Source organism: Salarias fasciatus, chromosome 18 (genome assembly GCF_902148845.1).
Source record: "Salarias fasciatus chromosome 18, fSalaFa1.1, whole genome shotgun sequence".
NCBI classification, from domain to species: Eukaryota; Metazoa; Chordata; class Actinopteri; order Blenniiformes; family Blenniidae; genus Salarias; species Salarias fasciatus.
The window spans coordinates 5,201,441-5,217,594 of record NC_043762.1 but is presented as its reverse complement, the minus strand read 5'-3'; the positions used below and the strand labels follow the sequence as shown (position 1 = coordinate 5,217,594).

The 16,154-nt window shown below is 49.5% G+C and overlaps 1 protein-coding gene across 1 annotated transcript in view; it reads right to left on the bottom strand.

The window, feature by feature from the left end:
* Positions 1 to 12,694, bottom strand: part of agap3 (ArfGAP with GTPase domain, ankyrin repeat and PH domain 3) — a 104,011-nt gene extending 91,317 nt beyond the window's left edge. The window contains exon 1 of the mRNA XM_030114722.1: positions 12,291 to 12,694. Coding sequence (XP_029970582.1) covers positions 12,291 to 12,663 — 373 coding nt within the window. The 5' untranslated portion in view covers positions 12,664 to 12,694. The remainder of the gene's footprint in view (positions 1 to 12,290) is intronic.
* Positions 12,695 to 16,154: the final 3,460 nt, after the last annotated feature.

Here is a 16,154-nt window from a genome sequence, read left to right as displayed (position 1 = left end):
GGGCGTGGGTCCAAAATCTTCGGAGTATTCCTTTAACATCAGCGACAACCCCTCTAACAGCCCTCGACAATTTTCTCACCGGATATAGACGATTCACGGTCCATGGTTCATGGTTCAATTTGAAATTAAATCGGCGGAAATCCGCGGATCAGCCGAAAATTGCCATGTATGCATACTTGGCTTTCAGTCGAGAAAGCTCAATTCGGTCGGTGTGAGAGATTGCAAGTGTGGCGGGGATCCCACCGACACAGAAGAAACTCTTCCTCAAGTCCCCTGCATTGCGATCCAACCAAGAGGTCCTGCTCACCCTTCTGGTTCTCTCTGGCTGCAGTCGATTGTCATTTAGAGGATGGCTTGCGGCCTCACAAGCCTTCCCTATTCTTTGTGTTTTGAGAGAGAAAAGTGTTGATGGAAAACTGTAATTTGGATGAACACAGCCGTGACCCGGACTGGGGTCCTGACACAGTAATCATGACGGTAAAACTGGGCTTTTGGCAGGTTTGGAGATGTGTAGAATTTAATCTGTTCTGTGAAAAGGCGGCTCCAGACCGCAGCGAGTGAAACGCTGTTGGGACCGAGTCACTTCAAATCAACGTCGATCGAGAAGGTGAGAACCGCGGCAGTGTGCGGCTCTGCAGCACTCCGCACAGGAACACAGGGTCGATATCCAACACACACCCGCAGAAAATCTGCCTCGACATCCCAGGAGGGACGATTACATAACAGAACAAGAGGAGCCACACACACACACACACACACACACACACACACACACACACACACACACACACAGGGTCTACCTGAAGAGGTGCATGACAGGGGGTTTCATCAGGCGGAGTTGGAGGTGGAAGACATGAAGAAAGAGAGAAGAAATGACATGAGCTCCTCAATCCACTCTGTGTGTGTGTGTATGTGTGTCTGTGTGTGTGTGTGTGTGTGTGTGTGTGTGTGTGTGTGTGTGTGTAAATGTTGTCGAGAAACTGCAGCAGTGACACTAGCTGGAGAATTTGGAAAACGGGCTCTCGATAAGTGAGGTTCCACCAGACAGGAAGCTCGTCCCACTGCAGACAGAAGCATGTTTGTTGAGCCGCGTTTTGTAACAAAATGCCCAAAATGTAATAACTTTGTCATTTTATTCTGCCATAAAGCCACATTTCGTAAGACATTTGCCCGCATTATGTAATAAGTAATTCAATTTTGAGAAAATTATTACAAAATGCAACTTTTCTACTTTCAAGAAAATGTAATAACTTGATGTGTTGCATAATAATACTGTTTATTAAACAATGAGGTTTGACAAGAGTGACTTTTATTAATTTGTATGCAGTTTCCCTTTCTGCTATATAGCCCAATAAAGCAATATATAACAGCATATTCCAAATATAACATTAGCTGCCTATTTGAAGTTATTTGAAAACAAAAAAAAAAAACAAAAACAAAAAACTGGGAGCGGTGCTGGACAGTGATCTAACTGGGCACTCCATGGTTCTACTGGGGGAATTCAACACCCACGTGGGCAGTGACAGGGAGACCTGGAGGGGGGTGATCGGGACGCACGGCCTCCCTGATCTGAACCTGACAGGAGTTCTGTTATTGGACTTCTGTGTTAGAATAACACTATGTATAAGTGCAGAAGTGCACTTGGCACCAGGACACCCTAGGTCGGAGGTCGATGATCGACTTTGCAGTTGTGTCATCTGACCTCTGACCTTGTGTCTCAGACACTCGGGCGAAGAGAAGAGCAGAGCTGTTGACCGACCACCACCTGGTGGTGAGTTGGCTTCACTCGTGGAGGAGGAACCTGGACAGACTTGGCAGAACCGAATGGGTTGTGAGGGTCTGTTGGAAACGTCTAGTGGAACCCTCTGTCAGCAGGGTCTTCAACTCCCACCTCCAGGAGAGCGTCTCCTGGGCTGCTGGGCTGCTGTCAAGCTGAAGAAGGAGTCCTATCGAGTCTTGTTGGCTTGTGGGACTCCAGAAGCAGCTGACAGGTACCGGCAGGCCGAGTCAGCTGCAGTCCAGGTGGTTGTGGAGGCAAAAGCTGGGGTCTGAGAGGAGTTCAGGAGGAGGACGATCTTCTGTCACACTGGCCGCCAACAAAGCAGGTCTCCAGCAACAGTTTACAGTGGGAGAGGGGAGCTGTTGAACTCAACTGGGGATATTATCAAGATGGTGGAGTGAATACTTGGAAGACCTCCTCAATCCCGCCACCACCTCTTCCTGGAGTCTATTCCAGGGGACTGGAGAGGAGGCAATGAAACTCCATGAATAAAATAAAAATGCATAATAAAGTCAGAAAATGCAGCTCAGTTCTGGGAGTTAAACAGTTTCTCTCTATTGTCGTCCTTGTAGGTCGACTGATTTTCACCCTGACCTGCACCCTGATGAGGCTCATTGTACGCCGTGGACAACAGCAAGCAAAGACCCAGGAAATGTATAAAAGTCATCCAGTTGAGAGGAGTTTCATCTTCCAGTTTCTGAACGCACAAGAATTCAAGGAGATGTTCTGGTGAGTCTCTGGAGGAATCCAGCGGTCTGTTCTCTCTGTGAGGATGGGCAGACACTGCAACGAGGACATTGCCATGTTTATGTGAGGATCCAATTCGAGCTGAATTTTACATTGAAAGGCAAGTTGCGGTCTTCCTGCTGGATTGAGGTCAAGGGTGTCAGCACAAGATTTCTCGGTCGAGATGAGATGAATCACTGAGTGTTGGTTCGATCTCTCTACGACATCCCTAGGGGCTGCGGTGGCCATTTTAGTGCATCTAGGTGGCGCTAGAGAGCACATGTTGACAGTGATGGGGTTAATTTTTAAATTTTATCAAATGGTTCAACAGTCATGATGTTTGTGCCAAATTTGGTGAGGGTTGGAGCGTGGTTCAGGGGTCAAATTGGGGCTTATTTCTGTCAGGAGAATAACAACAAAGAAACACTAAAATTACAACATCACTCATACCTAAACACCAGAAATACAACAGGACCCTTGAGAGAGGGGCTCAGTCCCTAATGAAGGGTTCCTTCCAGTGTCAGACCATATGAAGTGAGTCCTTCCTCCCCCCTTCCTTCTGAGGCTTCATGTCATTTGGCTTTCAACTCATTCCACTGTGTAACTAATATCTATGCTTAACCAGAATATCACAATTATTGTGATGTGTGGTTTAAATGTTCCCTTTTTTTTGGAGGGCAGTTTATCGAAGTTTGTACTTTTTTTATAACTTCAAATAGGCAACTAATGTTATATTTGGAATATGCTGTTATGCATAGCTTTATTGGGCTATATAGCAGAAAGAGAAACTGCAGACAAGGTAATAAAAGTAAGTCTTGTCTAAATTCATTGTTTAATGAACAATAATAATCAGTATTATTACAAAATGCATCATGTTGTTACATATTCTTCAAAGTAGAAAACATGCAAGTGCATTTTGTAACAATCCTCTCAAAACTGAATTACTTATTACGAAAGGCGGCTTTATGACAGGATGAAATGACAGTCATTACATTTTGGATGTTTTTTTTTTCTTACAAAATGCACTGATACTACAAAATGCGGCTCAACACACGGTTCAAAGAAAACATCTCTTTGCTTTCTATTCTTGCGAGGACCGATTCACAAAACACAGAACCGAGCAGAGCACGGCGGCACAGCACACTGATCCACTGCTCCAGGTCTGGTTCGACCCAGCTGCTGCTGCTCTGCCAGCTTTAGCACGATTATTTAGGAACAGTGGAACAGTGGACAGTAGAACAGTGGAACAGTGGACAGCAGAACGGTGGAACAGTGGACAGTAGAACGGTGGAACAGTGGACAGCAGAACGGTGGAACAGTGGACAGTAGAACGGTGGAACAGTGGACAGCAGAACGGTGGAACAGTGGACAGTAGAACGGTGGAACAGTGGACAGCAGAACGGTGGAACAGTGGACAGCACAACGGTGGAACAGTGGACAGCATAACGGTGGAACAATGGACAGTAGAACGGTGGAACAGTGGACAGTAGAACGGTGGAACAGTGGACAGCAGAATGGTGGAACAGTGGACAGCAGAACAGTGGAACAGTGGACAGTAGAACGGTGGAACAGTGGACAGCAGGACGGTGGAACAGTGGACAGCAGAACGGTTGGACAGCGCAACGGTGGAACAGTGGACAGCAGAACGGTGGAACAGTGGACAGTAGAACGGTGGAACGGTGGACAGCAGAAAGGTGGAAAAGTGGACAGCAGAACAGTGGAACAGTGGACAGCAGAACAGTGGAACAGTGGACAGCAGAACGGTGGAACAGTGAACAGTGGACAGTAGAACAGTGGAACAGTGGGCAGCAGAATGGTGGAACAGTGGACAGACAGAACGGTGGAATAGTGGACAGCAGAACGTTGGAAGAGTGGACAGCAGAACGGGGGAACAGTGGACAGTAGAATGGTGGAACAGTGGACAGCAGAACGGCGGAACAGTGGACAGCAGAACGGCGGAACAGAGGACAGCAGAACGGTGGAACAGTGGACAGCCTCCAGCAGAAACACCACACAGTTCCCCAGTTGACTTCTCTACTTTCCTCTCACACCTGGAGAACATCTGTCGACTCCTCCGTTCTCCTCCACACACCTGGACATTCAAACTGACAGAAGAGCAACGAGCCGCGACGCTAAGCCAACACCGCCAGGCGTGACAGTACAGGTGTCGATTGATCATTGGAGATCAATCGATCGCTGGAGATCGATCAAAGGCATTCTGTGTCTACGTGGTTTCAGATTGTGATTTTGACGGTGATGAAAGTCTTGTGCAGAAATCTGATCAGCAAAGAAAGAGTCCTGTGGGGCGGCTGAAGCTACAGTCGCTCAGTTAGACCTTCCAGGTCTCCATGGTAACGCTGCTGCTGTCAAACACTAAACAACCATGAATGACTCCTTCACTTCTGCCTTCTGACGTCCGCGAGTACAATCTGACTAACACACACACACACACGCACACACACACACACACACACACACACACAGAGGAAGATGCTCTATAATGTGGGCGTTAATGCAGCATGAGGCCGTGGTGGAGCAGAGGGGGGCTGGACTCCCTGTCCTCCACAGCAGACCCATCCAGGGTCACACCGCAGGAAACGGGGGAGTAAACAGTCAAACTGGGGTCATGTTCCACTTCCGCTGGTCTTGTTCCCACACAACGGGGCAAACCACTGCTCCTCAGAGCCACGGCCACTGATGGAGGCAGCGAAGCATCCAGAGGAGCTGCTGCTCCACAGAGAATCTCCCTTCTCCACTTGTCAACCTGCAGTCCAGCTGAAGGAGGAGGAGGAGCAGGAGGAAGAGGAGGAAGAGGAGGATGAGTCGACCTGCAGAGTTCAGCATTTTCACTCAGTGCAGGTGGAGATAAAAGCAGCAGAGGACAGAAAAGCTCAGAGTGGTTGAAGGTGGAGAGAGAGAGAAAGGAAACTGTGACACAATTACTTCCTTAAATAGTCTGATCTCAATTCCATATTTCTCGGAACGAACACGAGCAAACTTCTCTGTGTCTTTAATCCTAACTCCCAGTTCATTTTGCAGCATCCATCCATCCATCCATCCTACATCCACACATCCACACATCCATCCATCCATCCATCCATCCATCCATCCACACATCCATCCATCTATCCTCCAGGTCTGGAGTATTCTGGTTGTCTTGTTCGTTTTGATGCTTCTGTTTAAAGACTATTAAAATGCTTCTAAAAAGATGTAGTGATTCTGTACAGGGTTAAACTGACCTTCTTTCTAATTTGAGCTGTTCAGCCTTGTTTCCTGACGGGTTTGAAGCGGTTTCCTAACTGCAGGTCTGCCTCGTGTTCCTTGTGTGCAGCTGATATTGTGAGCAGGTTGATTCATCCGCTCTTCCTCAGTGACGCTTGAACAGTTGAGTCTGCAGACCAAGTGGGTTCACATGGCTTCCCTCTCTCTCTCTCTCTCTCTCTCTCTCTCTCTCCCTCCTGACTCTCTGATCCTCTCTCCATCCCGACCTCCACAGGATCTTCCCACAGTTCGTCACGGGACTGCTGGCAGGCGGTGGACTCTCAGGCATATGTGTCGTCCCATCTGTTGCTCACTCGCTGCCTTCCAAACCCCCGTCCTCTGTCAGCAGCCATCTGCTGCCGGCCCCGCCCCCCCCCAGGAAACATGAGAAGCCCCACCCCCGGATGCTGGCTGGACGCTCCGTTGAAGTCAGCTGACAGGGAACCCAGAGAGTCCGGCTCACGGCTTCACACTGACACAACAAGACAGAACCATCCAGAACCGAGCCTCAGAGAGGAGCAGGGTGAAGGGTTTTGATCGTGACTGGAACGTGGACCAGACCAGACTCCGCCTGGCACACGTCAGGACCAGACCGGACTCGGCCTGGCACACGTCAGGACAACCAGCAGCTGTCAATCTTCAGGGCAGACTGGCTCTTTGTTTGGTCACAATGGAGTTTATTCTGCTGCAAGCCTGCTGGGCCGGACCCCTGAGGGACCCTGTGACCCCGCAGAGTCCTCACAGGCCGCTGCAGATCCTCTGCAGACCCTCACAGTCCTATTTAGATCATCCGCAGATCCATTTCCTCAAACAACTTCAACACAGCAACTTCAACAACGTCCACGAAACATCAACAGCAGAAAAACAAGGTTCAAGCAGGAACGTCAATAACAAAACTACGACTGCCCAGCAGCTTTAACAGCTTCAAAACAGCAAAACAACGACGTTCAAGCAGAAACCTCAGTGACAAAACTACGTCTGCAAAGCAACTTCAGCAGCAAAATAACAACGTTCACATAGAAACGTTAAAGCAGAAATCTGAGTGACAAAACTACAATGTCCGCAATGCAGCTTCTCTGTAAAAACAACATTCACGTAGCAACTTAACACAGCAAGACAAGGCCCATTCAGCAACTTCAACACCGCAAAAAACAACGTTCACACAGCAGCATGAACAGCAGAACAACAACGTCCATGCAGCAACTTCAACAGCAAGACGACAACATTCACGCAGCAACTTCAACACAGCAAAACAAAAATGATCACGCACCGACATCAACAACAAATCAACGCGCTGTCTACGCAGCAACTTCAGCAGCAAAACATTTACGTAGAAACGTCAACAAAACAACGTCCGCACAGCAACTTCAACAACTTCAACACAGCAAAACAACAACGCTCACACAGCAAAGAACAGCGTCCGTGCAGCACCGTCAACAACGTCACCACACCCAGCTAACAACTTCAACAGCAAAACAACAGTGTCCATGCAGGAACTTGCACTCAGCGTGTCAGCGTCAACACGTGTAAACAGGTACAGCCGACAAACATCAATCACTGTTTACTAGGGGTGGGACGAGACACAAATTTCACAGGACGAGATGTCTCGCGAGATTGAGTCCACCAGATCGAGACGACACGAGACCGGGGGGGGGGGGGCAGCGCGGTACTCACATGCAGCGTCGGAGCATGGAGTGTCGGGTCGGAGTGCCCCTTGTACGGCCACATTGCCCTCCGCTCTACACTGCGCCCGAGGCGGCCGCCTAGTTCCCCTATTCCCATTCAAACCGCGGCGCACAGACGACGCCATGACTGCATTTGCACTTCATGCCACTAGGTGCGCTGTTTGCATGTTCAACCTTATTTTACACAGACACCACAGAGGAAGAAGGGCGCCGCAGCCGCTGCAGGCTCTCTCTGCATGCTGTTAGAAACAGAGTGTGAGCCGGTAAGACGTGGTAAAATGTTCATTGATGCGATGCACCGTTTTTTCAATAAAAGAGAAGAATTGAACGATCGTTTCCGCACATTTTCTTTACGTCGTATCAATTAAACTGTATCACAAGTAGTTTGTGTACTCAAAAGACCAAGATTCCTTGCAGATAGAACATGCGCAGAACAGTATTTCATGTCCTTTTCGACCGGGTTTTTAAATATGAATATGAGCACATTCAGGGTTTTGCACGTGCTTATATGGCTGTGCGCCTTGTAATGTATCATTCCATCAATATTACAGTTAATAAAGAGTTTTTGCCTTTATATAAACGTACTTAATCTCGCGGCATTCGATCTCGCGAGATCTCGTGACACGAGATCTCGTCCCATCCCTACTGTTTACACTTCAGTTTTTCCTCCTCGTTCATTTCTCTACAATAACATGAACTGTTTGCTTCAGTGTTCCCTCCAGTTACCCAAATACATAACAGATACATGTGGCGCAATGTTAGGTTAAAAAAAAAAAACACTCAATTTTGCATTCACGTTGAAAAGCAGAGCACTGCGTGGTGGTTTGTCAAACAAACTACCGGTGGAAACAGTGCTGGGTGGAGGCTGTGTCAGGCAAAGCTGCTTCACTACAGCTGCAGGATCCACCAGAGACCAGCTGCCATGGAAACACCCCAACAAGCTGGAGGAGGAGACGCTGCTGCTAGCATTGGTGCTACCGCTAGCTAGCTACTAGCAGTTCACAGGCTAGCATGATGAAATTTGCATTTGTAGAGATGTATTAGCTGAAACGGAGGCCCTCGACATGCAGCCTGCCTCCATGGCTGAGGATGTTAATCGATGTTTCTGTCTGATAACTAATGAATACTTCTGATTTAATTCCATTATGAGGCATTTCAATGGAGACAGAGCCCTCTAGTGGTAATTTAAAGAACAACGTCAACGCAGCAATACAACGCCGATGCAGAACCTTCAGCAAAGCAAAAACAACATTCACGCGGCAACTTCAACACAGCAACATCAACACAACAATGTCAACGCAGTGTCATCAGCACAGTCAAACATGTCAACTTCAACACTCAGCAACAAAGGAGCAGAAAGTCAGAAACACTGTTCAGAAAACCAGCAATCAACTTTCCACTGATCGTCACTATTTTGACATGATCATGACAGACTGACAAAGCTCCAAACTACAAACTACAGACCCACACAGCTCCAAACTACAAACTACAGACCCACACAGCTCCAAACCAAACTCGCACAGCTTGAAATGATGGACCCACACACCTCCAACAGCTGCTCCATCAGGAGGTGTCAGTCATCCAGCTGTCTACTGCCTCCACCAACACAGATCTCAGCTCAGAGTGAGTTATCCGGGATAACTCACTCTGAGCTGATAACTGATCCCTGCTCCATCACCTGTCATCAGCCAAACTCCACCTGTGGAGGAAATGACATGAAGCACCTAAACAGTGTGGAGGGTGTAGCTCACAAGGGTGGAGGAGAGCGGTCAGCAGGACAAACATCCACCAGCAGAGCCGACCGACACGTACAGAAGACCGAATAAAGCTGCCGCACAAACAGCTCGGCTACAGAATTTTCACAAAAAGTAGAATTCAGACAAGTTCACTCTGGTTCTGGGCTGGATTCAGACTGCAGGATGGTGACGTGAGGTCATGTGACCATTCTGTCGTGATGTGAGGTCATGTGACCATTCGGTCGTGATGTGAGGTCATGTGACCATTCGGTCGTGATGTGAGGTCATGTGACCATTCGGTCGTGATGTGAGGTCATGTGACCATTCGGTCGTGATGTGAGGTCATGTGACCATTCGGTCGTGATGTGAGGTCATGTGACCATTCTGTCGTGATGTGAGGTCATGTAGCTGGTTGTATCTGTACTGTAGCTGCCTATTTATTGAATATTTGCCTGAAGTTACCCTGGAGGTTGAGGAACCAGAGGAAGCCTCTGATTGGCTGGCTGAGCAGGAAACTGGCAGGATGATGCCTTCAGGGACACTCTGCAGGAATAAGACGTCTCTGCAGTCGACACTCCATCTTCTCAATTTTACTGCACATGCTCAGAGCAACTCGTCTCCCTTCAGTTTCCACTGAAGTAAAAGCACACACACACACACACACACACACACACACACACACACACACACACACACACACACACACACACACACTGCAGCGAGGTGTGTCATCCTCGCATAAAGGTCCCATTAATCAGCCAGACAACAGGGAGACCTCAGCATGGACGAGGATTCATTTTGTGAGAGCTGTAATTTCTATTCACTCTTTCTTGGGTAAATGTGCGAGCCGCCCGTCTCTTAGCAACAGCCCGGGTGATGATGCAGCACTGAAGAGGAGCAGATCTGCAGTTTCACAGCGCAGGTGAACACAGTCAGCTCCTGTTGCAGCTCTTCAGAGTCACAGCGCTCAGGAAGGCGGCGTGTCGGCTCTGAGCTCGGAAGCTTTCTGAATGTACGCCAGCAGCAGCTGGATCGAGGAGCTCCGACTCAACGTGACAGTCAACACACACCCACAGCCACACGACAGACCAGGACCAGGGTCCAGCCCCCATCAGGTCCCACGAGACAACCACATTCTCAAAAACACAAAACTCCCAGAGACAACTGAACAGTACTTCCTGAAAATGGTGTTTAGACAGTGGGAACACAGACCCAGCTGCAGGTCCTGGATGGATCTGGTCTAGATCCAGCTGCAGGTCCTGGATGGACCTCTGAGTCTCAGCCAGTATCTGAGAGTTTCTAACTATCCCAGAGTAACTTCTAGTCAACTTCTACACTCAATCAGTCATAATGAAGTCCTGACGTTCATGGACCTCATGTCCCTCAGCCGCCGGCTCCTGTCAGGTTAGCACAGCTCCCAGCGGCCCTGGATGCTGAGGGGAACCACGAAACGTCAAACGCAAACAGTAAACAGATTTCACCTGGCTCCCCCACTGCCAAGCACTTCACTGTCAGTCACATTCACACACCAGCACACTGCAGCATGTAGACCGGGGGGACAGGGAATCGAACCAACAACTGATTGGGAGACGACAGCTCTACCAACCAATCCAGTCACCCTTCGTGCTGCCTTCACTGTCCCTCGAGAACCCCAGTGCTGCCTTCACTGACCCTCCAGAACCCCTGTAGTACCTGCACTTACCCACCGGAACCCATGTGGTGCCTCCACTGACTCTCCAGAGTCCATGTGATGCTTTCACTGGCACTCCAGAACCCCCGTGCTGCCTTCACTGACTCTCCAGAACCCATATGGTGCCTTCACTGACCCTCCAGAACCCCCGTGCTACCTTCACTGGCACTCCAGAACCCCTGTGCTGCCTTCACTGACCCTCCAAAACCCCCGTGCTGCCTTCACTGATCCTCCAGAACCCATATGGTGCCTTCACTGACCCTCCAGAACCCCCGTGCTGCCTTCACTGACTCTCCAGAACCCATATGGTGCCTTCACTGACCCTCCAGAACCCCCGTGCTGCCTTCACTGATCCTCCAAAACCCCCTTGCTGCCTTCACTGATCCTCCAGAACCCATATGGTGCCTTCACTGACCCTCCAGAACCCCCGTGCTGCCTTCACTGACTCTCCAGAACCCATATGGTGCCTTCACTGACCCTCCAGAACCCCCATGCTGCCTTCACTGACCCTCCAAAACCCCCGTGCTGCCTTCACTGATCCTCCAAAACCCCCGTGCTGCCTTCACTGACTCTCCAGAACCCATGTGGTGCCTTCACTGACCCTTCAGAACCCCCGTGCTGCCTTTACTGACCCTCCAAAACCCCCGTGCTGCCTTCACTGACTCTCCAGAACCCATATGGTGCCTTCACTGACCCTCCAGAACCCCCGTGCTGCCTTCACTGATCCTCCAGAACCCAACATCCAGATCTCAAAGCTGATCTCAAAGTGTTCATCTGAGGTTTTGGTGCAGCAGAGAATTGTCCGCCGTCCAGAGACGCGCCGATTCAGTCCATGGGTCAACACATTGTCCTGTCTCGGGTGTCTGTCCATTAATTCTGGTTTCAAAGGGGATTCTGAACAAGGCAGAGACCCGGACTTCCATGAAGCAGCAGAAAGACCGTAAACCTGCAGGACAGTGGACCTGGTGGACCAGACCTGGTGGACCAGACCTGGAGGACCAGAGCTGGAAAACCAGACCTGGAGGACCAGACCTGGAGGACCAGGGTTACCTCCCCCAGAACTGACGACTGAAGGAAAACAGGACTGAACATGGTTTCATTATTTTTAATGAATTCAAATGAGAATTGCCGTGTCTTCGTGAACCGTGATCATTTTAAATCTTTCCATCAGACCCACAGTAGAATTGCGGCCCAAACTGACCCGGTCCACATTAAACTGGTTCTGGACCTCATGCTGGCTGTATGTCTCATTCCTCATTCCTATTTGTTATGGTTGAGTCTCTCTGAGATCCTGGTTCTGCTCTGGTCCTACAGTCATAACTGTTTCAGGGTGGACAGGAGGACTGTGGGGCGGATGGGTCCGGATGGGTCCGGATGGGTCCGGATCAGACTGAATGAATGAGCAGACTCACCTTCGATGGAGATCACATGCTCCCGGATCTGGTTCTGCAGTGCCAGGTCGTCGATGCGCTCGATCAGGTCGTAGATGGCGTAGATGTTCGGGTGGACGGACTCGAACCGGTGGATCTCGGCCCGGATGGCCGCCGAGTTGGACAGAACGAACTGGGAGCCTGCGGAGCCGCCGGGCTGAGCCGCCGGGCCCGACACCGTCCCCGACCCGAACTGTCCGGCCCCGGAACCGCCGGAAGATCCGGACCCGAACTGGGACGGGATGGACTGGGGAACCGGGACCGGGACGGGCGCCGGGACCGTACCCGGAGTGGGCATGGCCGGCTGGGACTGCTGCGAGATGCCGGACCCCGGGACTCCGGACTGGAAATTCATGTCTCAGCGCGCGCGCGCGTGTGTGTGTGTGTGTGTGTGTGTGTGTGTGTGTGTGTGTGTGTGTGTGTGTGTGTGTGTGTGTGTGTGTGTGTGTGTGTGTGTGTGTGTGAAAGCGTTTCACGGCTGGAGCGGGGCGCGATGCGAACAAAAGCGGCGCGGTGACCGGAGGAGCTGGATCCGCTCCCGGCGCATCAACGGTCGGTCTCCAGCTGCAGCGAAACGCGGCTCATTGCAGCAGAACTCGTCCGTGACTCATGTCCCGTCCCCCGGCCTGCTCGCTCCGCGTCCCCGGCAGCCTCGCTCCGGCGCTCCGGTTCTCCGGTGGAGACAATGGGCTGTGTCGGCTTCACGCCCCGGACCCGCTGCCTGCGACGCTCCTTCCTGCGCTCCGACGGAACTCTGCGCGGTCCTCCCCGTCCAGAGCTGCTCCTCCCCCCGCTCCCCCCGCTCCCCCTCCTCCGCTCCAACGTCAGCCAGCACGTCAGGCTGGGGGGGGGTTACACAACAAGGAGCTGCAGCAGAGAGGAGCACTGTGTGGAGACTGATGCTGCTATTGTTGCTGCTGCTGCTGCTGCTGCTGTTGTTGTTGTTGTTGTTGTTGTGTTGCAGCTGCTGTTGTTGATGGTGAGGTGGTAGTTGTTGCAGTTGCTGTTGGTGGTATTACAGTTGATGTTGTTTTTGCCACAGCTGCTGTTGTGTTGGTGAGGCTGTCGGTGTTGTTGCTGTTGCAGTTCGTGTTACTGTCAGTTTTTGTTCCTCTTATTATTGTTGCAACTGTTGTTGCCATTTCCATTGTTGTTGTTGTGTTGCAGTTGTTATTGTTGCTGCAGTTGTTGTTGCCATTTCTGTTATTGTTGTGTTGTTATTGTTGTTCGTGTTGTAGTTGGTGTTGTCGCTGCACTTGTTGTTGATGCTGTTGTTGTTGTTGGTGGTGTTGTTGGTGTTGCCAGTTGTTGTTGGTGTTGGCAGTGGTGATGTTGCCGTTATTTTTGTTTTTGTTGTTGGTGGTGGTGTTGCAGTTGTTGCTGGAGTAATTGTTTCTGTTGTTGGTGTTGTCAGTTGTTGCTGTTTGTTGGTAGTGGCGTCATTGTCAGTTGTTGCTGTAGTTCATGTTGTTTTTGTTGTTGTTGCAGTTGCTGTTGGTGGTGGTGGTTCAGCTGTTGCTGCAGTAGTGGTTGTTATTGTTGGTGTTGTGGTGGTGGTGGTGGTTCAGCTGTTGCTGCAGTAGCGGTTGTTTCTGTTGCTGTGTTGTGGTGTTGTTGTTGCAGTTTCTGTTGGTGGTGGTGTTCTTGCCAGTGTAGTAACACTTGTTTTTGTTGTGTTGTGGTGGTGGTGTTGCAGTTGTTGCTGCAGTTGTTGTTGTTGCAGTTGCTGTTGGTGTTGTTGCAGTTGCTGTTGGTGGTGGTGGTGGTGGTGTTGCAGTTGTTGCTGTAGTTGTTGTAGTTGTTGTTGCGGTTGGTGTTTGTGTTTCTGGTTTCATGGTGTGTGTTTTGTGTCTCAGGTTCTCAAAGATAAATGTTCCTGTCACCTGTACGGTTCTCCAACACGACCAGCTGCAGTCTGGGCTTCCAGTTGCTGCGAAGTAGTTCTGTAGTGGAGATTACATAATCCCAGACCAAGACATGGCCGAGAACGCAGTGTACCGAGGCCGAGACTTTGAGGGGTCGAGACCAAGTCAAGACCAAAATCACATAAAATTTAACTTCTATTCTTTTTTCATCCATCCATCTTCCACCACCTATCCAGGACCGGGCCTTGGGGGCAGCAGTCAGACTTCCTGTCCCCAGACTCTCCCTCCAGGTCTTCGTGGAGAATCCCAGGCCAGCCCAGAGACATAGTGTCTCCAGAGTGTCCCAGGTCTTCCCTGGGGCCTCCTCCTGGTGGGACATGCCCAGAACTCCTCCCAGGGAGGCGTCCTAAACAGATGCCTGATCCGCCTCAGCTGCTCCTCTGGATGTGGAGGAGTAGCGGCTCTACTCCGAGCTCCTGCCTGGTGACGGAGCTCCTCTCCCTGTTTCTACGGCAGGGTTAGGAAGCTACAGAGGAAGCTCATTCCAGCCACTTGTATCCGGGATCTTGTCCTTTAGGTTATGACCCAAAGCTCATGACCATCGGTTTTCATTTCAACTTTATTTATATAACGTCAATTATAACACAGTAATGTTTCGACACTTTTACAGAGAAAGCCCAACAGATCGTCATGAGCAGGCAGAAGCGACTGTCTAAAGGAAACACTAGTAATAGTGGCACTCCTGTCTGTCAGCAGTACCACTCACTACGCCGGTGTGCCGCCCATGGGAGGAGCCAAGAGTAACGGTTTTGGGCGACCGCACGGGCATATTTGATTTGAAAACTTTATTTTGAACATGTAAAAAAAATAAGTGAACAAGTATTTTCCCTGCTACAGAACATTTTATGAATATTATCAGGTAATAAGTTATTCTTTGCTCTATAGATTATTTGAATAGTTTTAAACTCAACAAAATCCATACATTTTAAAACTTTTGATTTTGACAAGAGTAGATTTGTATGTTCACGAAATTCAGCATTGTGCACAATTATTGTTGCTCTTTTTGCAGAAAAACAAACCTTTTCAGGGAAATAACATATGTGTTTCCCCCCACATTATAAATGTTAGTGTCAGTGAATAATATGGACTATAGAGAGATTTGTGGTCCAGTAAGTCCTGAACTGAGATGCCTCTGGATATTTCGTTTTGGATTAGATTTATGTGAGGTTTCCAGCAGATACTGTCGTCAATCAGAACACCTTAAAAAATTGTTTTGATTTACCCTCTCTATAACTACAGCCTCGACCTGAATGTTTCAATGATTAAACGTATAGATGTAGCTATTCAGCAGCATGTAATGATATAAGCTTGTAAAGTGTGACTGGTGACGCCATTTTGACGGCAGATCTGTCTTTGCAGCCGTCGTCAAGGTTGGTTTCCTCGACCCAGACAAGACTGAGTCAAAATGCGGTCCAGACCGAGTCCGGTGTGGGGGAGCAGTGCGGGTGAGTGAAGGTTGGGTGGGGGCTTCATCCTGGATCAGTCATTGATCCTGGAGGTCTGAATCCTACGTTTGTGCAATATTGCACATTCAGACCTCCAGGATCAATGACTGATCCAGGCACATCATTTCTGTAGCCAGAAAGAAAAATACACAGCAAAAATTAAAGAATTATTGAGAGAACATAAAATCGACTGAACAGTAACTGGATGCCGGGCTGTCAGTCAAGTGCATGGACTTGAAACTGCTGGGTTATTTTCCCCAACCCATTTTCTGAGTAGCCCTGGATTTTGTGCAGATTGGGTCACTTTTACCCAAAATTGGGTTTATTTGACTCAGGGTTGATGATTTCGTGGGATGGATCACCCTTTTGGACACTCCATACACAGTTAATGGATTAGATGATCCAGGATAACCAAGAAATCCCGGCTTCATCCCTGATCTTGGTTTTGAACAGCAGGCCCCTGGTGGTGGTTGTTG